The sequence below is a fragment of the Oenanthe melanoleuca genome, chromosome 4, assembly GCF_029582105.1.
Source record: "Oenanthe melanoleuca isolate GR-GAL-2019-014 chromosome 4, OMel1.0, whole genome shotgun sequence".
NCBI classification, from domain to species: domain Eukaryota; kingdom Metazoa; phylum Chordata; class Aves; order Passeriformes; family Muscicapidae; genus Oenanthe; species Oenanthe melanoleuca.
Genome location: NC_079337.1, coordinates 12017191 through 12041159, shown reverse-complemented (window position 1 = coordinate 12041159; position 23969 = coordinate 12017191). Strand labels below are relative to the sequence as shown.

Below are 23969 nucleotides of genomic sequence, written 5' to 3'. Positions count from 1 at the left end.
GCCAAGGAGTTAGGTATTTCTTTCAATGATTATAATCCCCAAATGTTTCCACAAACATTTATGTCATGAGCAGTCTAATCCTGAGTGCAGAGGTTTGCCAGCCAAGGTACCACTCTACTGCAAAAGAATATGGGTTTGTATCTGTGGATCCTTCTTCACACTCTAATGACATTAAAAATAAAATCCCACCAGCTGTGGAGTTGTGACTGAGCTAGGGTTAAACCTGCCATTTCAGATCCTGATCTAACACCTCAGCCACAATGACAGCATTAATTTTATTTTATTTTAGTAGTCATTTTAGCTTTTTTTCCTGTTAATGTTTGCTTCCTTCTTGTGGCAAGAAGGAATGTGCCCAGTCATGCTCTGCCCTGATTGCAAGACTGAAGGAAGTTGGAAATGTGGGCTAGATGTTCCCATGTAATGTCACTCACTGAAAACCCAAAATAGATTACTAATATTTTAGGCTGATGAGTAATACTTGGCCATGGTCTGTTTTGCTATCTCTGCTTCATGCTGGAGGAAAATGTGGCTGACTGGTTAAGAGACTGACTCACGATTTTGTACAAATGTCATTTAACCCAAATGTCCTTGCTCCTAATCCCTGTTAAATAGCCAGATAACTCAGAAGGACAGCAGCCTGGGTTTAAGTTATTAGCAAGGGGCAGAGCAGGAGCTGCTGCTTGCTGTTTGATGCTGCTTCTGTGCCAAATGCTGGTAAACTTCACTGTTGCAGGGGCTCTGCAAAATTAAGTTGTACAGCTTCTAGTTACTGTACCTTTAGCTGATTTGGCAGCTCAGCTGCCACTAGAAACTTAAGCATTCATTAGCATTTCATGAGCCTTTAGACAATATATCCCTATCTGTCAGTCCAGTTCTTTCCCTGACAATAGTGTTAATGATTTAAAATATTCAGCAGTGTAACCAGACAATGTCAGCTAAAAGGCAAAATGCTGCATTTGCATTCCTGGTGTCTCGAAAAGCCATTTCAACAGACACTGAGCTTAAGGCAGAGAAGCATTTTAATCCTTCCTGTGGTGAGTGCTGAAATCTGCCATAATAGCCCACGAAGAAAACAAGATCTGGAACATCACAGAACAGCAAGAAATGTTATGTAGGGGAGAGGGAATGATCTAAACTTTATTTTAATTTCATGCAGCATCCCTATATGTAACTGTAATAGGAGATCTTATAAAAGTGGTGCATGGAACATATCCAGTATATTTTACTATTTATGGCATTCATTCCTATGCCCCCACCCCTTTTCAAAATAAAAACTTACCATCCCTGGGCAGTATGACAGGATGCCTTAAAGTAGAATCATGAAGATTCAGATCCAGTACCAGTTAAGTTGTTAGTGCAGGAAAATCAGTTTTCTTCAGCTGTCATACTTGAAAAACATCTAGATATTTGTTTCTTTACAGTGTAACTTACTAAAACTAGATTTGTGTCTGGATAATCAGACATCTAACTTGAAATGCTTGAAGGTGCCATAAGTCTTCATATCTATAATAACCTAAAATATAGCCCAATAGATGGCTAAATAAATCTGATTATCATACAAAATTGTAGATGCAGCTTAAGAGACTTTCCTTTGCTGTTTGCTGAAATCTGCTCAGCTGCTTATCTAAATAGAAATATTGTGGCTGAACCTTAGATTGGTACAAGTGACAATGATGATGAACTTTGAGAAAGCAAGAATGAAAATAAGATGGGAGCAGAGAAGTGATGCAACTCTGTATAAGTGCTTTAAGCGGGTTTGATTTCGTTTTTCAACTTTGCTGCTTTTTTTTTTTTTTTTGTGTGGCTCTTTCTTGCAATTGCCATCAGAACTGAGTTGTTCTTGTGCACTCCCACAGATGTCCCCCCATGGTGGGTCAGCTTCCAACGTGAATGGAGCGCCCGACCCGCTCCGCTGCCAGAGTCCCGAAGGTAGGACACCAGCAGTGCCAGCAGCCCTTGCCAGAGCTGTGCTGTGGCTGACACTTGCATCTGCACCTCTGCATGGCTTCTGATGACTCCAAATCATTTCCTGTTTGGGGATGTTTGTTATCTTGATTCACCTTGGAAAAAATTTTTGTATGATTTATACATCGAGGCAGTAAAGTTAGGGAACAAATTTTGTTAATTCTTTTTTTTTTTTTGATCCAGTGCATATTATTGGATCTTGCTCTTCAATAATCACTGTTAGGAATTTGATTTTGAACATGACTTGCATGATCATCAGAATTGTGATTGTGGCTGGATTGAAAGAGGAACCCTCCTCAAAAGAGCTCATTGTGCTTCAGGTAGAGCCACTGGCCAATCAAATGACTCTAGCTAAACTTAAACCTTTCATTCCTCATCTCTAAAGCAATGTAAATTATTTTTAAATACCTTAAATTTTCATGTTGAAGTAATATTTTTTATTTTAAAAACTCTGAAATAAGCATCTCTCAAAATTACTTGCATTTTGGATGCTTTAAGTGCACATATAAGAACTTGAAAGAATTCAGCAAAAAAAACTTTTTTGGGTCTTTTATATCCATTGTAGCTGAATCTTGCTTGCATTTTTGCTTTGAATTTGCAAAAAAAAAAAGGCAAAAATTTGAAAGAAAAGAAGAAAATTTTGGATGGAGAACTTCTAACTGCATTCATTACTTTTAGAACATGCCTATACAAAAACATAGCAAGAGACTTATTTGTGTGTTCAAAGGTCAAATAACTCTGGGTTTATCTTGTTCTTCTTTACACTTGAGATAAAACCAAGGGAATTGCAGAGGAGAAAACAGCTTGCTTTCAAGTTTTGCTTTGCATTTGTGAGTGTTTTTGTATCTGTGGAGCCCATTGGGGATATGTTGCATCCTGCTAACACTTCTCTTCAGTTTGCATTATTGACTTCTATATTTTTTTACAGGCTTGAATGGAAACAAGTTCTCAGGGTCATCTACCATTCTTGAGAAGTATAAAGTGGGGAAGGTGATTGGTGATGGCAACTTTGCTGTTGTGAAGGAGTGTGTGGAACGGTGAGCCAGGAAACTCCTCAGTCCTGCTGCTTATTGTACTGGATAAAGCCCTGGGCACTCACAGAATTCCCCAGAAAAATGCGATGAGATGAAAGCAAAAATATGCACTTCAGGAGAAACAGGCATAGCAGAGCTTCCTGTGTTTCCTTCTAGCAAAGGGATATGAGAGCAGCAGAGAGCTGTGACTTTTTATCCCACAAACTAAAGGAGGCATCACCTTCCCGTGGTTCCTCAGGAACCCCACAGCTCCTCAAGAGGTCTCTCACTACAGATGGTTGGGGATGACAGGAGATGAGTGTGGCACTCATTTGTGAGTGTTTGAGACCCCCAACTCCTGCCTCAGCAATCTGCTGCCGTGGTGCCCCCAGTGCCTGCTGCTGATGTGATTTTTGACAGCTTTCAGCATTCTTTGAGTAGGTGCTCTTAAAGACATGCACTTGTCATGTCAGCCTGTGCTGGTGGCTCCCTTGGGCTTGGTGGAGCAGAGGAGCCAGACACTTCAAATGAACCCTCCAATATGCCTGAAATATCCTTGTGCCTGATTCCCTGGGGTAGGCAGGATACCTTTGCAGACCTGTGCAGTGCTGCTGCTTCTTCCTCTGCAAGCTTTGTGCCACCCTTTGCTGCCAGTGCAAACATAACATATGATTTGGCTGTCATTTTCTCAGTATATTTTTTTTTAGAACCACCTTCTGCCATCTTCATCAACCTTAAAGTTATATCAGTTTCTTAAGTATTATGAGAAATCTCCAATTTGTATGTAAATATTGGGAAAACTCAGAAAATTACTGTGAACAACATAAATGTTAGAGAAACATTCTATTGTTTGATCTTCATCTGCTGGTTTTAGTTAAATTGAAAGGAAAAGAATTCTGAATGGAAACACCTCATTCCAGAACTAACAGATCTGTAGTTCCCTGGGTCTTGCATCGTGCCCTTGGAAATTCAGTGTCAGCAAATGGAAGGTCACTGTCCCACCCTCGTGGTCCTCTGGCTCAGGAGGCTGGGCAGCCCAAGTTCTATCAGTGGCACTAAAGACTGAGGCAAACAGAACAAGCAGTCCATGCCTTTGCTTTATCTCAATGTCTGTTAGTCAGGTGACAGTCTTCAGCAAGTTCCAGTGTTTTCTTTCCAGCTCCCTTTGCTATTGACACAGTTAAGAAAGCCTTGTCTGGCTCAGCTCTGGCCAGTTTCAGCCCTAATGGTGCCTCTCCCTTCAAAGCCCCTCTTGAGGCACCAAGGGAGTTCCCTGCTCAGCCAAGCTGGTTCTCTGCCACTCCATTTTTGGGAAAATTGAAATCTCCCACAAGAGCCAGGGCTACTGATCCAGTAACTTCTCATCAGTACCCACAGAGTAACTCATCAGTGCCAGGTGATCCCAGACACCCCCTACACCATCTCCTTTGTTTTCCACTGCCCTTATCCTCACCCAGAGGCTTTCATGAAAGATAGCAGATTAAAGCACAAGGTAACATATTTATTGTCAGAAATATAAGCTGTGCATTTTGGAAATCACTTAAATCCCTCTGGAAATGGGACAAGGGCTGCTAAGTCACTGAACATCATCTCTGCTTTTTGGAATGAGGAAACTGGACAAGAAAAGCAGCCCTCCAATTATAAAAAATTTTTAAATTATAAAAATTTAAAAATTGTAACAATTGCACTTCAATATATAGTTTTGTACGTGATCAAATCTTTAGTGCAACATTATTAAATTAATTTCATGTAAAGAAGTATACAACAGTGCTAATAATGATAATGAAAGAGGAAATGCCAACCATAAATGCTTCTCTTTTAATCCCTATTAATTATACTTAATTTCTAATAGTGTTGTGTTGAGAAGCCTTAGCTGGGGAGCCAGGATCCTATTACACAGCTACCAGCTGGGATGCTCTACAAAAAGAACAAGAAAAGAATGAGGTGGTCTCTTTTGTGCCTGTGTGTCTTTATATAAAGACATGAGCCAACAGATGGGCACTGACAGCTCGAGAAGGATCCCAGAAACCTGTCAGACAATGCTGGTGCAGGATGTGCAGTGCAATGAGCACACAAATTGTCTGGGTTGTACCCCTCTTTTTTCCTTAGAGGGCATTTGCAGGGGGATTTGGATGGATTTGCTGTGTGGATGTTACTCCTCTTGCTCACAGCACCAGTGCTGAAGGTTTGCTGAGTGGATGCTGCTGGCAGGCTTTGTGGCAGGATGGTGTAAAGTACAAATTGTGATTTGGATTTCCAGCCTGTACCCCTAGCAGGTCTTACATGGGGTCTGTAGCAGGAGAGGGTGGCACTTCACAGACACCATTCAGATAAGGGTTTCTATCTGCAGAGCAGCCCAGGCTGTAGCTATGACAACCTGGCAGATGCAGCTGCACTTGCAGGGCAGGGATGCTCGCCTGCAGGGCTTCAATAATGCATGCTTGGAATGTCAGGTGTTAATTCAGCTCCTTTTCCTGTAAGGTGCTCATTTTGACCAGGTGTATCTAGTGCCAAAAGCACAGTCAAAATCACCCTGGAAGTCTGAAAACGTGCCTGGCTTTTGGTTTTGCATCTACCTCCTGTTTCCTATCAGTGTTCTGATGCACACTGGAGTCTGCAGGCACTGGCACAGTAAAAACAGCAGCAGCTTGGTCTTATGGCAATTTCATATGATTTTTAATTCATCAGTAATATAAGTCATAATTTCTTCTTTGTTAAAAAAAAAATTACATTGTGTTGCTTTTTTTCCTGCTATTTTTCTCCCTTCCAGAGAAATGGAGATTTTTATTGCTTAAAGGGATGAAAGACAAACAAGAGCTCCTTTCTGTGAGGGTATTTGCTGAAAACAGTAATCCTTTTTTACTTTGTATATGATCCACCCTGTTAAATGTCATGGGACTGCTGTAGAATTGAACAAAATATTCTTTTAAAAAATGTAATACAAAAGCTCAAAATCAGTGCCTCATAAATTCAAAAATTCTAGGATTTTAGACTATCTGCAATGGACTGTGGGATTTTAGCTCTATTGAATCCTACTGAATTTTTTACTAGGGTATCAATCCTCACACATATATGTTATGATTTTATCTTCAAACCTACCAGTTGAACAAAGCTAGGTGGAAGGCTGAAGACAAATCTTGCACGTTGCCTTAAAGGAGTGCCAGAGTTGTGCCAGGTCACAAAAAAGAAATTGCAGATGGATCCTGGAATTAATACACCAGGGGAGCTGGGTTGTGGTAGTCAGGGAAACAGAAGGCACAAATGCTGCTGAGGAAACAAAAACCAAACCAATTCTGCTCTGTGAATCTTCTGCCAGCAACCTCCACGGGCCACAGGATGCTGTTATGCTGCTATTAGAGAAAATGCCACAATTTTTCTAATTAATGGCTCTCATGTTTTTCTTGCTTAGATCCACAGGAAAGGAGTTTGCCCTGAAGATCATAGACAAGGCCAAGTGCTGTGGGAAGGTAGTGTACAAGCATTTGCATGTGTACAGGAGCAGCACTGGCAGCTGCTCATTAGTCATAAATGGTGGGTGTGTTTGGGTTTTCTGACTGTTTTCAGAGTCTCTCTTTAACAAGATGATAATGTATCCAAGAAGCAAATAATAAAAGCAGTGGGTGTTAGTATGGTAAATAATAGAGAAAAAATAAATTGTTGCCTATTCTATTGGGCTGACAAAAAAAATGCTAATATGCACCCAAAATTTATTGGATGATTTTGATGTGTAAAATATGAGAGAGGAAATTTGCAGCTATATATTTATTTATGTAATTCCCATTCCACTCTGCCTCTTATTTTTCTTTGTGTGTGGCTCAACATGCTCCTTTTATATGCAGAACATGGATTTGAAAAGAAATTTTCACAACCATTTCTTTCTGTGTATGTAGTGTCACCTTGCAGTATTAACAAAGATCTGTTGTGTTCTGAAAAATTTCTTTTAATCCAAACTTTAAACAGAAAAATCCAAAATTGTCTCTTCAAGAGAACAGTATCTCATACAAACCAAGCAAATATCTGAGAGTGTCAGACCTCTTCTTTCCCTTCACAGTTCTTGAGTATAGATATTTTTAAAAAAGGAAGAAAAATTGCCTCCCCTCTTAGTGTGGTAAGGAGCTGTGTGATGCTGTGATGACTTCCTATTAGGAGAGGTCCTCAAACAGAAACATTTTATCTGTGCAGATTTTAAACCATGTATTAGGTGCTAGGAGATGAGGGTTTCATTTCACCTCATATTCTCTGAGTTTATGTAGAAAATTTAGAAAGGAATCAGAAAAATGTGCAGCCACAGGAAAAAGTGCTAGGATTGCCTTTCTGAGATTAAAATGTTGCAATTTCTTCAGCTGTGGAAAGGGTGACCCAGCACGTTCCACTGCAAACAAAATTTTTGGATGATGTGTACAGCTTGCAACTTCAGATGGTTTTTATTACTTGTCTGAGTCAGCTGCTTAGCTATCATAAATTGGAATGGTCTGGAGACAGATGATCTATTTTACACAGTGGAGTTTAGAGGAATTTTCTATCATTCTTCTTGATTTAAAACATATATTTAAAATTAAAAAAAAAAAAAAAATCAACCCCCTGGATGCATAGTTGCCCATTTTGAAAGGACCTGCACCTGTATAGCTAGAGCCTGTTGGAAGATGTTTATACCTCTTGGGGCAGAGGCAGAATCATCCTGGAAGAATTCCAACAAAGGAAATAATTTAATTTTGCTACAGCTAGTTCCTTCCTCACTCAGTTCTACAGTCCTGCCTTAAAAACACCCCTCCAGCCCAAATCTGGATGATTTAAGTGTTTCTCACTGCTCTTTGATCTTGGATGTTCAAAAATTTGAATCCAATTGCTTTCCACAAGTGGCTTAAGTGCTCATGACACAATAATGTCTCTGTAAATAAATCATATTAATGTAGACTGAAACATATATTGCACTATCCAGGAGAACACCATAATGAGTTTTGAAATTATTGGTTTTTTATATGGCAAAACATAGCAAGACAGTGGGGTGGTTGAAAATAACTAGCTTCATATTAGCCAGCATTTTTTGAGGACAGATTTTTTAAACAGTAGCTCAACAACATTTTTTTAAAAAAATACTGTTTATTTCAAATATTAATTATGCCTGAGCTGTTTAGTCAAGAAAGCACAGAAAATTCATTGTGCCTTAGTTGTAATTAATGGATGTAATAAATTTAACATGTTCTCTGTTCTTTAGGTTGAGAAAGCTGTAATAACATTCTAGTTTTTGCTTGGGCTCTTAATGTTAGTTTTAAATTTCCAGGCTTCCATCCCTAAGGCTTAGTATGCTGTGGCTGTTCACTCTGTCTGGTGATGAGATTCAGCATTGTGTTTAACAGAACTGCTTCCTGTTTGTCTGTTTTGTTTTCTCTCCAGAGCACTTTGCTTGGAGCAGGCATATGTTTGTTCAGAGTGACAATTGCTGCTCTTTCAAAGTGAATTTCAAAGGTGTGATGTCTGACCCGTGTGTGCCACAGCACCGTTCTCTCTCTGAATGAGCTGCACACTGGCATGTGGTGTATGGGCTGTGCAGCCACAGAAAGCTTTGGCAAAAGCACAATGCACCCCTAAATAAGCCTGGAGAAAGAAGGTGGAGTGGTGCAAGGTCTCCAGTCACTGTGCACAGTGGATCACATCCCCTCCCAGTGCTCTGCTCACAAATGCATGAAGTGCATGCTCCCCATCCGTGCATCCAACGTGGATAAGTTCCCAGCCCAGTGACATGATTTGTTCCCTGCCAGGTGGAAGGATACCTGTGTCTGATGCAAGCACTATTTTTATTTTGCAGAGAATCTAAGTACAATATCCATATTCCAACTTTTATAAAGGAAAACTAAAATAATTCTTCGTGTGGAAGGGACACATAATTTTTTTTTTTTTTTTGCTCTCCAGTGTTAAAATGTTCTAGAAAACAAGGTATTTGAAACTAATTTGTTCTCAAAAGTCATTACTTCCTCAGAAGCACAGAGAAGGGGAAATTGAACTCAGTCTGTGTGCTGTTAAGCTGTTGGAATCACAACAATTTAACTGAGCTATTACACATTTTGCAGATTGTAAATCTGAACAGACATATAAAATGAACCAAAATCCATAACCAAAGCACTCAGAACCTTTTTTTCTTTAGTATATTCCACAACTTTTTTAAAAAAATAAAGCCCTTGGATATAAATCCTAGGTAATCTGTCCTTGAGTAACCTACACTAAATGAGAGGTGAAGGCTGGAGAGGATCAAGAACATGTTAACTATTGATGAGGGGTGACAGGTTCCAGTGATCCAGCTTGGGGCCAGAAAGGTTCTGAACTTAATTTCACCTCATAATACCCACATAAGAATATAACCTGCACTTCCTGAATTGCTGTCATGTTCTGGGGCCTTTTTCAGAGATGGCCCATTCATTATGTGTGTGAAGTATATTTTAATTTAAGTGTGGCCAGCGATGAAATACAAGTTAAGATCCAGCAACTGAAAATCACCTTCTGCTATATAAATTAATCAGCAAAAAAGGGTGCTCACTGATCAAATGATTGGCTGATCAAAGGAAAAGTGAATTGGCAAACTGATGTTTCAGATAAATTTCCATCCTGTTCTGAACAGGAACACCTGATTGAGAATGAAGTGTCTATTCTGCGCCGAGTGAAGCACCCCAACATCATCATGCTCATAGAGGAGATGGACACCCCCACAGAGCTCTACCTGGTGATGGAGCTGGTCAAGGTGAGCCTCAGGGGGCTGCATTTGACTTGTTTGAATTCTCTGTGGTGAATTCTTCAATTCTTCTTTGAATTCTGTGTTGGTGTGAAATCTGAGCAGGATCTAGGACACTAAGATCTTGGGAGATGTAATCAAATAAGGCTTCAGTGGCAACCTGCATTTTTAAATCATAAAAATACACCTGTCAAGAAATTCTATTAATGGGATTTCTCTCTTTTCAGTTGTAATTTCACTATTAACAGAGATTTGAAGTAATTTTGCAATGTGCACAGTCTAGAGGGAAGTGGATAGTGGGTTTTGTATCATGCCTACAATATGCAGGGGTGATAGTGATATCCATTTACTAACAGAACACCTGCATTTATTTCACTGTTCCCATTATTTCATAATTTGATTTAAGGAAATGAACCCTGTGTAATGAATTTATCTTAATAAATAAGACAAATAGATTAAACTCAAGAGATTTTCATCCTGGAAAACCAGAACTCAAAAGATCTCACCCATTTTGCTGATGTCAAACAGCTCACCAGAGAACTGATGCTGCTCTAATGCATGCACAGAGAAAACACAAACATTCATTTTGCTGTCACCTTGTGACAATACACGAGTAGCATCAGGTTCCAGAGTTGTCTGAGTTCTGTACATGCACAGCAACACTGCACATCAGCTGGATGGGCATGTCAGATACAAATAAATAACATACAGCAAAAGCAGCACTGCTCATTTTTGGAGCAGCACTTTTTATTTCTGACTGAAGCACTGTTCCATTCAGGAGTCCCCTCTAGAATGGTTGCCAGACTGGGAAACCTCTAAAGAAAGCATGTAGTTGTTGAATACATAATTTCTGTAGCCCACTCATCTTTCCTCCTTTCTAGAAGTTATTTTTATACCCTATAGGCTTTTTTGGGTTTCAAGATGGTATTTTTTTACGTTTGAATTCACCACCATCTTGGCCTCTGTTTCCTGGATTGCTGCTTCTCTTTGGTGTGCATTGAAATGTTTGGAATGCTACCCACAGCTCAGACAGATCTCTCCTACAGATGTATCCAGGGAAACCATCATGGAGACACCCACAAGAAATTTGTTGCAATGACTGAAAATGCTGCATCAGTAACTCACTCACACGTTGTTGTGTATTCCCAGAGGAATAGGGCATCCAGAAACAGAGCTTGACACATTCAGGAATCACCTGGAGGCTCTGCACTTGATGCATCTCAATCAGTGGATTCATTTATGTTGGAATGTGCTTATCTTTTTTGTCCTCTTCAGCTATATTTATTTGGTATTTCTTGCAATATCTGCAGAAATTTGTATTTGCTGAATATTTGTTAGTTAGGGTTTTTTTTTTAACATTGGGCTAATTTATTTAAGCCTTTACTCAAAATCAGAGCTGTTTTTCAATATGTTGAAGGTATTATACTGATAAGATGAAGAAAAAGGATGCTGTATGCCTGTACTTGTAGGTAATATGACAAGATCATCTTTCTGCATTTTTTTTCCTCTTTAACAGGAATTTGAGTATGTGTTGTGTGCAGGTAGATTTTACATGCTTGTTTAGGGTTTGTTTTTTAACAAAATACCATCTTATTAATTTTTTAAACAGTGATCTTTTTTCCTTTCCATTTCGTAGGGAGGAGACCTATTTGATGCCATCACTTCATCTACAAAATACACAGAGAGAGATGGGAGTGCCATGGTCTACAATTTAGCCAGTGCTCTCAAATACCTGCATGGTCTCAACATTGTGCACAGAGACATCAAACCAGAAAATCTTCTGGTAAGTCCCATTTATTTTCCAGGATTTTCTCTTACTTTGTTCTCATTAATGCAGATGCTTGTGTATAAATGTCAAGGAGCACAGCAGAGAACAGCAGGCATGTTAATTTGGAATAAGTATGTATGAAGTAAATCCTTTGCCATGAGACAGCAATCACCATAATGCAGGAGAGCTGTGCTCAAACCTGTCCTCAGACCTATCTTTATTTACATTTTGATTGGCTGCCTTTTGGATAAGCAGGAGGATTGTCTCACAAAACAATGAGTTTTAAAGCTATGTCAATGAATTATTTATCAGTTTGCAAGTGGGAGAAAGGTGGGCTGAGAGCCATTTCCTCCATTTCTTTGAACAATCCTATGGTTACCATCTGAAGCCAGTGGTTTTTCCCTTTCACTGTCACAGTAGGATCATCTTTCTAATGGTTTACCAGTATTCTGGCTGGGAATTAACCCTTCACATAGGTTTATTCTTTCCCTAGGCAACTGGCTGCTTCTGTTCTCAGCAGAGACATAAAACAACATGAAGTCTGCTTTAGGAACTACTTGTGCCCCAGTCCACAGAGGGCATCATTCCCATTCTGTCCACAGAATGGGATCAGCATGTGCTGTCCTTCTTATATGCACAGGTTACATTTGTGCATTACATATTGGATATTAAGTGTCTCACACTGCACAGGGCCATAATCTCCCCTGCTTGAGGCATTTCTTGAAGTGTTTTGTGGTGTTTGTCAGTCCTGTTTAATGAGTTTGCACTGAGAGTAGGAGTCACAGCTTATCCCAGACTGGATTTCAAATTATTACAAGGACAGGGCTACAAGCTGAAAATATTTCCTAATTAATAGTCATTTCTTTCCCCAGTAATTCCACTGACAGTGTTTAGCAATTTAAATAAACCCTCAAATAAATTAGATTGTTTAGCAAAAAGAAGCAGGGGGGGAAGGGAAGAGACTTCTGGAAAATGCAGTCACAGCAACATGGCACTTGAGAGAGAAAATGAAGGTGAAAATCTTAGGTGCACTATTAGTGCATCTCCTAACACAGACAGTCCAAAGAAATTTTAAGCTCTCATTAGTGATTGAATCAGCTATAAATAGGCACAAATGCCCTTTCTGCCTAGAAAGCCTAAAGAGATTACTCAACAGATGCAAATCTTACTCACTCTGACTGACAGTGGCAGAATGTTGAGGTAACATCCTGGTATTGAATGCAAATGCAAATAATTGCCATCAACTGCTACCTGTAATTGCACATAGTTAGTTTTTTTTGCACAGGGTCACCCAGCCTGTCTGGATGGGAATTACATTCCCTTTGCTAGTCATGCATTTAAAAAATGCAAACCCTAAGTGTAATAGCTGATATGAAGGTGTTATATAAAGGAGAACAAGCGTTTCCATTACTGATATAAATTACACAGGGGAATGAAGAAAGGTATTGCAGTGCTCAGTTGTTTGAGGAAGGCAAATAAATTCAGCCATTCTGGAGATTATGGGATCCTCCATTCTAGAAACTAGATGCCTTTGAAATCATGTTAATATAAACATTTTACTTCCAGAGTGAAACTGAGATGAATTTATTAGGGGGATGTTTCCTTTGTGTTGGTCTGGTTTGATTTATTCCTGCCATCACTGCTATATAGAATTTTCTTTCTACTGAAATTCAGCTTCTTTCATCAATAAAATGACTCAGTGCTAGATTGTTTAGGGGCCTTTTGGTAAGGTGCAGTTGGGTCTGCACAGAAACCTAAACTGAACTCACCCAGACCAAGCTCAGGGAAGACATTTGCTGATGAAATTGCCCAGTGTGCTGACTAGATTTATGCTGAGTTAACAAGATGTTAAACAAATCTGATTGTAGCTGCCAGTCCCATTTTAAACTCTAGGTCCCAGTCAAATGAAAGTAGAGTATTATATTTTACTGAATATATTTAAAACTTCTCAACATTCCAGGACTGGGTTTTTTTTTCCCCCTCTATTTGCTCGAGGCTGTGCCATGGTCTGACCTACATAGCTGGCAGACAGCTCCACTGAACACTTGCTCCAGCTTCAATCAATGGCAATATCACTTTTTCTCTTCTTTCCCTACAGGACTGTGGAAATTACCTCTTTTTCCCATATTCTTGGTGTGGTGATGATGATTTCCCAAAGACATTAGAGGATATAAAAATGCAGGTGCTCTCCTCCTCATTCTGTGTTAATTTCTCTGTTTCTAGGTGTGTGAATATTCAGATGGAACCAAGTCTTTGAAACTTGGAGACTTTGGACTGGCAACAGTGGTGGAAGGCCCTTTGTACACTGTCTGTGGGACACCCACCTATGTGGCTCCAGAAATCATTGCAGAGACAGGGTGAGCATGACAGGCCTGATAACTCATTTTTGGCAGCTTGTGAGATCTTGTAAGATCTAGTTGCTCCAACAGGCTGGCCCTCCATTATTCTGTAACCAAACCACCCATGGGCACCACTCCCAGCTCCTACAGGAGCCAGTATCCTTGCTCTGCCTCCTCTCCCACATCCCCAGGACCAGCTCTGGTGCACTGGAGTCCATTTGTTTGTGCTCCTGCCTCAACTCTGCATCCAGAGCCCATTGTACCACCCATGGCAGCTGCCTGGGGAAGGACAGACAGGCAAAACACAGTGTTTGCATTAGGAATGGAATAATTCATATTGGAAGAGGCTCCAGAGGTCATCTAGTCTAAATCTGTCCTCAGGACAGTTGTAATTAGATCATGTTGATTCAAGTGACCCCTTTGGGTGGCACATCCTGTTTGGTAAAAATTGAACAACCCCATTATTCTGTATTTAACAGGTCACTGCATAAATACAGAAAAAAATTTGTAGAATGGTAAATTTTCACCAATGGCAGATTTTCCCAAGTCCTCTCTCCTTTTAGACCTACAAGAACTCCATTCCATGCTCTGGCTGACTCTTTCCATAGCTGTGACCACTGTGAATTTCCTGATGGAGGGAGGTTTTGTTGAAAAGGCCTCTTTTTCACCTCCAGTGTTTTAATTTCTGTGCTTTAAAAGAACAGGAAGCTCCTCTTCCCTGTGTTTCTCATGGAGAGGCTGGAGAATCGGTGTGTTTGTTGCTTAGCAACACAGATAACCTCAGAGAGAGTCACTTCACTGCAGGGACTGAGAAGGCACATCCTTGTCTTTAATCATTAGTGCCTCTGCATTGGGAAACCTGGATACTGACTTGGATTTGAGTACATTCAGAAGACCCTGGAGAGCCTTGAGGCTTATGGTAGAGGGAAAAAAAATAATAAAAAAATCCTAGAATCATGGTTTCTTAAAGACTGGAAAGGTGTGAAGAAAAAGATGCTCAGACACAAGATACATCACCACATCAGCAGCAAGTAACTTAGCACAGATTCTCACGTAATCCTGCCAGTGTCATTTATTTTTTATGTATTTTTTCTATTACTTGTTGTTGTTGTTAATGCAGCACAAGTAACCCAGCCCTGTTTTCTCAGGTATGGCTTAAAGGTGGATATTTGGGCTGCAGGTGTGATCACGTACATCCTGTTGTGTGGATTCCCACCTTTTCGCAGGTGAGTGTCCACGGGAAAACCAGCAAAAAACCGAAATTATTTCAGACCCAATCTGACCTTTCTCCCTGAAGGAAGCATCCTTGGAGGAGGAAAAAAGGTGGCTCAGATTGATGTGTTTTCCCTGCGTTTTTCAGTGGTTTTCCTTTGTTCCTCATTTTAGGTTTTGGGATGGATTTGACCGGTTTGTTTTCCTGCGGGGGCAGGTGTTTTAGTGCCATGGAGGGTGGGAGGGCAGAGCCGCTTCTCCTTTTGTCTCCGTGCGGCTCCAGCTCCTCCATCCGCGGGCACACGCTGCCCTCTGCTGCTGGCGCTGGGATGCAGCGCTCCTGGAGAGCTGGAGTGGGGAATAAACCAGGGCAGGGGAAAACGTGCTTATCCTGCCTTTTACACCTTGCTCGTCCTTTTGGGAAGTGTCAAACGAGCCTGGGCTTTGCAAACAGCATTTTTGTTATTCAGAGCCACATTATTTCTGAGTTCTCTGAAAATCAAATAGCCTTTTTTTTTTTTTTTTTTTTTTTTTTCTTTTTGCCAGAGAATTAGAAGGAATTGGCACATTTTAAACAGGAATTCTGCTCCTAACATATAAATTATTAATGCAGGGCCCATTTGTTCCTTTTCACAGCAAAATGCTTAACAAAATATTTAGGTTTTAACTAAATCATTACACTGAACGATAATATTTTGCAAACAGTACGATTATTGTTGATGGAAAAATATTAGTTCAGGTGTTTGGGGTTTTTTTCATGTTGTTTGTTCATGTTTAAAGATGCAGATGTGTTTTGACAGACACATTTTGCAAGCAAATGTATTCTTTGGTTAGAGTTTGGAGGGAGGGCAGAGAGAATGTCCATATCATACCAGTAGAACCAGACAATAAGTGAGATTAATAAATGTGTGTTAATAATGCAGTTCCTATTCCAGTGGAAGAGTTAGCTCAATGTGTTGGCTCAGAAGAGCTATCACTGTATAAACTGGCAAATTATGCATATCTAGTAGTTATTAATACAATTTCTGTCCCATCCCCAAATCAAGTTAAAATCCCCATGACGAACTGGCTTTTTATCTCACGATGTTTTTTGTTATTGCTGTTTTACAGTGAAAACAACCTTCAGGAAGACCTCTTCGATCAGATACTTGTGGGGAAGCTGGAATTTCCCTCTCCCTACTGGGATAACATCACAGATTCAGCAAAGGTATGATACTTTTTCCCACCTAAAGCTGCATTTCTGACAGCCTGGAGGACCCAGAGCAGCCTCTCCCCCAGAGCCCCAGCTGCTGTGACTTTGAGTTGGTTGAGCTGCACAGTGCCTGATGAAAGCTCAGGTGTTCCAGGCTGTCATGGCTCTGCCTGAGCAAGGGTAGCAAAATGCCAGCTGCACTCAGGGAACATCACATGATACCCATTCACTTCATGATGCACTTTACAGCAGGTTCAGTGCTTCAGCTGTGAAATGAATGTGTCTGAATTTTTCCCTCCAGTCGCTCTTTAAAAAAGAAAAATAATTGCTCTGTGGACTGGATGCAGTTGGTATTTCTTCCAATATTTTACTTGAGGCATTTATTAGAGCTTTTCTAGAGGCGCAGCCATTGCTGATTGCCATTGCCAGCAGTTCTGGTGTGACCACTGCATTTTGTTTAAATTAGCTGTGTCTGTAGGACAAAGGTTCCAAGATATAAGCCCCTGAGGACTCACTAGCAAGCAAAGATGTTTTTTTTTTTGTATCCAGCCAATGAGAAGTTGAATTTTTTTCTGCATTTCCCAGTGGGTGTTTATCCATTTACCAACATTTCCCAAGTCCCAATCATCTCACACATTTCCAGACACACATTCTGAATAAACAAAGCCTCAGTCTTGGTATTCAAGGAGATGTCTCACTTCAGACTTCCACAGACTAAATAACTTGGCTGGTTGGGAAAGCTCTCAGGTGTGTTGTTATCATCTGCTTGAAAAAAACATTTCCCAAAACTGAAGCAATGGACAGTCCCCTCAAAATTAGATAAGAGTATAAAGACTGATAATTTGGAGGCTATAAAAATTTTTTTGTGGAGGGACTTGGCTCAATGTCTTTTATTCTTCTGCAGCAGCACAGAAGAGAACGGTTTTCAAAAAATTTCATCAGTTTTTTTGAATTTCAGATGCAGATTCTTGTCTCTGAGTTTTTTTATGTAATGCCCAGAGAAGATCTCATCTCTCCCATGTCTGTTTTTGTTCTGGTCATGTGCATGAATATTTAGAGAGCCAAGTGGAACATTAGAGCTGATATTTTTTTTAACATTTCCTTTTCATTTGTTTTCAGTAGAGTCAGTGAAACATGAGTACAGTGAAAAAGTTGATATCAAAGATGCTGCCTGGCAGACTCTTAATCCTAAAGCACAAATTTAAGTTCTACTTCAGTCACACTGGTATCACTGGTTCTGGTATCAGCTGGGTTTTTTTTTCCTTTTTCCATCCAGGTATCAAGAAGATTGAGAAGAACTTGGTGCAACAGTTTTTTCAGTTTAAATATCCTTTCCCCCTCCCTTCAAACTCCTCTTTTTTTCCTTTTCCAATGCAGGAGTTAATCAGCCTGATGCTACATGTGAATGCTGAAGCCCGGTACACAGCAGCACAGATCCTAAGCCATCCCTGGGTGTCAGTGAGTAAATCACATTTCACTTGTCTCTAATTTGACATCACACCTGTACATCTAACCATTAACATGTAGTGTTCAGAAGCAGCAGTACAATTAGCAAATATAACACCTAATTTACCACAGACACTAAGCTGATGCCTGCCAGGTCCTTCATCTTCTCAGGCAGCAGCAAAGGAGAACAACAAAGTGCATTGCTTATTGATTTAAATCAATTAATTATTAATAAGTACTAGGTTTACATGGACAGAGTCAATGCTTATTTTCAGACATGTTCTAAAAGAGGGACTGAATATGATTTGTGGAGTTCCCTGACACATTAGAAGACAACTATTAACAAGTGTATCAATGAATAACAGCTCATCTCAAACACATTTATGGTACTTCATAACACTTCCAGACTTAGGATATGATGGGCCATTTAAAGTGCTGATTTGAAAGAAATCCAAGTGACAAAACATGCTTTTCATTTTTAACTTTATTTCAAGCATTTTATTTTTAACTTGCTTGAATCAAACCTGCAGCTTATAACTGTGGGAGAAATCAATGCACTGGAAGTGTCACATGTCGTTTTAAGAAATAGAAGTTAATTCATAAAACAGTGAGTGATTGCTCTGTTCCTTTTCCTCTGGAATTATATCTCATGTAGCAGAGTGTTAGAGTGCCTTTCTGAATATTTACTATGTGCTAAAGCAGAAAGTACCTGATGATAAAAGACTTTTTCATCCTAACTTGAATACTGTGCTCCTTCTTATACAGGATGATGCTTCCCAGGAGAATAATATGCAAGCTGAAGTAACAGGTAAACTGAAGCAGCACTTTAATAACACCTTACCCAAGCAAAATAACACATCTGCTGGGGTTTCTGTCATCATGGTAAGAGAAATTAAACATTTTTATACATTGATAGTATATTTTGCATATTTTCCTAACCGTGCTCTATGAGCATGTGTGGTGCAAGAATAGCAAACTCAAAACTAGAACAACCTCTAATTCTAGTCTTTATTGATGTATAATGTGGATTCTCATCATTGCTTGAGAGCAACCAAGTTTATCACAGTGTGCTACCCAAGAGATAAAAATAAGCTTTCAAACACAAACAAGTGAACACTAAGTGTATGTTAAAATGAAGTTTATTAACAATTTGAAATCTTTCATTATAAAAACTGTGGGGTTTTTTTATCATACTGCCCACCTTGTTAGTTAAGTAGTGTCTTCCTCTGTGCCTGACCTAGTATTGCTTTATCTTGAGCATAGTGTTGTTCAATACTACCTGTGCCAGGAAACCAGGCTCCATTCCAGAAACTTCCTTTCTTTCTGATCTTACTGGGGCCCATCTTTGTCTGATGCAAGGATGGACACTGCACACAAAATGTAACTTAGAGTAAAACCATCCATGGTAACATAACAGGGACTTCCACCCTCACCCTTCCATTAATATTAATTACTCTCAAAGCCCAGCCCAATCATGTTAAAAAAGAATTATTTTAATCATCTGAGAGCCAGTAAATTTAAATAAAGCATTTTTGCCTGCGTCTCTGTCTTTGCAAGTACATTTATGTGAGTTAAATAGGCAAACAATTTAGATGTAGGAAAAGTAATAACATAAAAGTCAGGAAATGGATTTCAGGTTCATGCTCTTGTCTACATTTCATTTGACAGTTTGACTTGACAGTTTGAGAGGGACTTCAGAGCTTCATTCTTTATACTGTTGAGACTATGGATAAGCCTGAAGCTGAAAACTGGTATAAAATGCACTATATGTAATAAGAGCAATTTTAATTCTAACTCTCAGCCCCTCTCCAACTTGCATGCCACTTAAGCCTGTCTCAGATTCTGACACAGCATAGCTTCTGGCTTCTTATTGGTGTGGGTTTTTTCTGTTAGCTACTGACACTCCTTCAGCTAGGAAAGTTCACCTCATTTTACCTTTTCCCTGCTTTATTTCCTTCTAACAGGTATGGAAGGATGTAAATGCATAATTATTAATTGCTGAATGCAGCTCCCAGTTAATGCCGAAAGGAAAAGTAAAACCTTGTTCAAAACACTGTGATCTAAAGAGGGTTAAGCCCCCAATTTGTTATTCTTGCCCTGGTTTACCTTGAGCATTGAAATTTAGTTACCTTTGTGTTCAGAAGTTCTTCACTTGCTCCAGCACTCATTGCTTACCAACATTCAGCTTCAGACAAGCACACGTTGTAACTCTCGTGTATTGCAGTGCATTTGCTCTGTCCACCTGCACATTCACTGGAGCCCCTTTAGCATCACCTCATCCCAACACTGTCCCCTGGTCCATGCAGATAAGTAAAACTGCACATCCCCAGTTCAGTGTCCTTGCACAGGAGGCTCCCGCTGCCCCCAAAAGCATGTTGCTCTTAATTCATTACTGATTTTTTTTATTTCTTTTTTGTCAATTAAAAAATGTTCTGTAAATCTAAATTTGTTGCAATTGTGTTAGTTCTGCTTAAAGTAAGTCTAGTTTCTGTCCCTTGCTTCCTTCCTTTTTTCCTCCTTTCCCAACGCCTGCATTGCTTTCCTCTGAGTAGGTCCAAGGCAATGGTACGTACTAACGGCGATGCTTCGTTCTGCTGCACAAAAAGTACATGGTCTCCATTTGCAAGAAAAAAGGAGAAATAACTCAGCCAGTCTGAAGTGGAAAAAGCTGTACAGCCACACCAAACCAGCAAAGGAATACCTTTTAAACACTTGGGAAAAAAGTGTTCTGTCTTGAGTGATGCGTATCTGAAAGAGGCAAAAGCAAACACCAACACAACAATTTTTTACTTCCTCAGACATGTCTTGGTTTATTGTCCTGGCAGTCGTTTTGTGCATGTCTGTATCTCACTGTCTCTAAAAACAGCTAGAAAAAGATGAGAACCCTTTGAAGACAGAAGCAAAGAACTAAACCACTGAACTAAACATTGTTTCTATTTAAAATAAAAATTTCAGTTGACGTTTCCTTTAGACCAGACAGGAGATAATCAGTCCTAAATAAATAAAAAACATTCTTGCTTAGCAACAGTAAAATTAAAAAAGAAAATCCTAAACTGCATTTCATAGGAATATGTTGCTGCTATGAGGACAGCACAGGAGAAAATCACTGTCAGCATGAACTGAAAGCATGTCCTTCCCCTTTTAAATAACTTTACCTGTCACTGAAATAGCAGAAACTCCTATTTACAACTTTTTCCAAGAAAAAAGGCAATGGTGTCTTGATAATGATAATACTCCTTTAGAGCATCACTAGTCTCAAAAGCCCAGACCCAGCTCAGCTGCTCCTTTCCTTGCATGCTCCCTTTGCAGTGTTGATTGTCAGTAGTAGAGAACTTGGTTGTGGACTGCAGAATTTTCTCCTTGTACCTCTATGCAGGGAGGCTAGTGATGTAACTTGAGTGAAAAAAAAAAACAAAAAAACAACAAAACAACAAGAAAAGAGGGTACCTTGTATCTGCTGTCCTTGATGACTGACACAATAAACACATCTGGAAAAAAAAAATGAACCATGCTAAATTTGATTTGTGTCAGCAAATTATTCACTGAATAGTGTATTAGTCAAACACAGAAATTTTCACATTAGTAAAAATAAAATAAATTGCTGAGTAAAAGGCAAAGCACCTGACCTTTACAATTAGCACATATCCTTTAGAGGGCATGGAAAGTGTTGTCTTCAGCAGATGTACCACATACTCCAGATAATCCACCTATTCAAAACAGAATTCTGTTTTCATTCCAACCTGTTGCTCCCTTCTCCTGTAAACACATTTTTAAGTACAGAATTCAGAAATTATGCATTTTTGCCACCGTGAGAGGTCATTTGCCTACTCTCACCACTAGGCAGAAAAGCAGACCCTTTTCTTGAAAAAATAAAAGATTTTTAGGTTTCCATCTGTCACCTTCCTCAGGGGCTCCCCTTCTGTACCATGTGGTTTGTTACAGGACTTGTAGCACTGAGTTCTCAGCAAGCATCACCTGATTCCTTGTATCTGCAAAAACACAGGCACATAAATTTTGCTAACAGTTACTATGACAAGTTCCTTCTCTACCACAAGCACTCGTGCCATCTTTTTCTTCCACATCAGACTTGCAAGACAAAAATTTTAAACCTGCAATATCATGGCAAGCATACATCTGGAAGAGAAGCTTTCCTTACATTTCCTAAAGTCAGCATCACAAAAATTATACCATGTAAAAGATTTCTAATATTATTTCTCCTTTTTTATCCTGGCTGTATTGCATGCAGTTCATGTCTTGTAGATTGTTTTAACCTTGAAGACAGGGCTGTACTGAAGTGCTGTTTCATGTTGTGCCTTGGGTTTGTTTTGTCTGTTTGTTTGTAGAACACAGCTCTAGATAAAGAGAGTCAGATTTTCTGCAGCAAGCGCTGTCAGGACTCTGGCAGAGGCGGAATGGAGAGAATTTCTGCACTTGCTGCTGCAGCTGCTGATGCTGGTGTGGCTGGGTGCCAGCCCCTCCTCCCTGCTGCTCCTGAGCCACTCGGGTCCCCCACGCTGCCTTCTCAGCCTGGTGTGTAGGACTGGGCACACCAAACCCAGCTGAAGCTGCCCACACTCTGGCCACAGCATTCTTCATCTCCCACCACTGTTTTCAGTTTGTGTGCACCTCCGGTGGCGAGCCCCAGCCAGGTCTGATCCTCTCTCTCACAGTGCACCTCGTGGGAACAGACTCTGGCAATGTTAGGTGATTTTTTAAGTTCTCTGTGTTAATAATTAACTCCATTTCACACAGCCTTGGGCTCTAACTAGACTAACTCATGGTGTAGCTAACCATATTTTTATATGAGCAGTGAGGTGGGGAACAGTTACCTGGCCTCACTTCCACCAGCAGGCCCTGTTCTGTTCTTCTGATGGGAATTCTCAGAAAAGTGGGAGAGGCAGACAAGGGAAGAAAACTTCTATTTGCCTTCTATTCCAATGCCTCTATTTTTAGCCAAGTTTCTACTGAACTTGAAGAGGCAAATTTTCACGAAGAATTTTTTAGTGGACTAACTGTAAAATATCATGAGACAAACATTTGGAGATAGAGGGAAGGATGGTTGTTTTCCATCAAGTTTGTTATCTGACTTGCAGGCAGGGTAGTGTTTAGATAATATGAATTTAAATAAAGTAACCTGGGATGTAAACATGAGCAGTGGCATTTATTTGTTACGAAGACTGGAGTGTAAGAAGCCTTTTTGCTTTAGCCCTTTTCTATCCTAACCACAAGGGTCCCATCCATGCCTTTCTCCAGGGTCAGACTACCTGTTAGATAAAATAAAATAAAATTTTTGGGCCTGTGAAGGGAAAGCCTGCTGCATGTTATCCAAGCTATGATGACCTGAACAGCTCCTAATTCCAGGACAATCTGATAGGGGAGCTGCCATCAATAGCCATCAGAGGTTTGTCAGTGCTATCCCCCCATTCACCTGGTGCAAGCACTGGAAGCAGCTCTCCTTAATCTGCAGTCACAAAATAGACGAGGTTTTCTCTTTACCATAATGCTTAGTTCAATAGAGTATGTATTCAGCTTAATCCTCTTCCTTTGCTCGTTCTTATGAATTGCTCATAGTTCATTTTTTCTCTTAGCTATACTTTCTACTAGAATTGTAAAAGAAAGACCTGCAATAAACTTTCTTCATTTAAAAAAAAAACCAGAACACAAAAAGTCATTCATTTCTTTGAGAGCTCAGTTATTTTGTCAGTGACACTGTTGTCTTATTCCCCCTGGAGAGATGCATACCAAAACAATTTAATATAATTAATTGGAGGAATTCCCATAAGCTTCATTGTTTTAAAGTTCATTGCTTCCTACAAAAGCCATGATTAAACATGGTTGTTTTACCTTTTGAAAAGGACTTAAAGATCAGAAAGTGCCAACTGATAACTTAAGGCCATGGTGGCTGAAACATGCGCGATAAAATAATTAATTAAAATTTATTTTTGTTTTATTTTATTTTGTTTTACTTTTTTTTTATTTTGTTTTTTTTTTTTTTTATTTTTAATTTTTTTTGCTCTTGTGTTGTTGATAATAATTAATGTGTCTGTTAATTAGGCAGCATATGTGGGTTAACCCCTGCGGTGCCAGGGAGTATTATGGGATGGGGGGAAAAAAAATGTGTGGGGAGGGGAATGAGCCCCAAAAAAATAAAAAAAAAATTAAAAAAAAAATTGGGGAGGGGAATGATCCCCAAAAAACAAATTAAAATAAAACTTTGGAAAGGGAAAAGAGAAAAAATAAAAATTAAAAAAAAAATTGGGAGGGGAAATGATAAAAAAAAATATAAAAAAAGAAAAATGGGGGAGGGAAA

At 39.6% G+C, this 23969-nt stretch overlaps 1 protein-coding gene across 4 annotated transcripts in view; it reads left to right on the top strand.

Moving 5' to 3' along the window:
- Positions 1–22805, top strand: part of DCLK2 (doublecortin like kinase 2) — a 76071-nt gene extending 53266 nt beyond the window's left edge. For 2 of the 4 annotated variants that reach the window (XR_008840332.1, XR_008840331.1), the window contains 12 exons: positions 1857–1929; positions 2894–3002; positions 6388–6445; positions 9592–9711; positions 11339–11485; positions 13694–13827; positions 14958–15035; positions 16132–16228; positions 17591–17671; positions 18425–18541; positions 19328–19410; positions 22003–22091. Coding sequence is in view for 2 of the 4 variants with exons in the window: in XM_056489739.1 (XP_056345714.1) it covers positions 1857–1929; positions 2894–3002; positions 6388–6445; positions 9592–9711; positions 11339–11485; positions 13694–13827; positions 14958–15035; positions 16132–16228; positions 17591–17671; positions 18425–18541; positions 22003–22197 (1209 nt within the window). In the remaining 2 variants the exon portion in view is untranslated. Of the gene's footprint in view, positions 1–1856; positions 1930–2893; positions 3003–6387; positions 6446–9591; positions 9712–11338; positions 11486–13693; positions 13828–14957; positions 15036–16131; positions 16229–17590; positions 17672–18424; positions 18542–19327; positions 19411–22002 lie in introns of all 4 variants that reach the window. The other 2 variants (XM_056489739.1, XM_056489738.1) reach the window with 1 other exon arrangement.
- The last annotated feature ends 1164 nt before the right edge of the window (positions 22806–23969 follow it).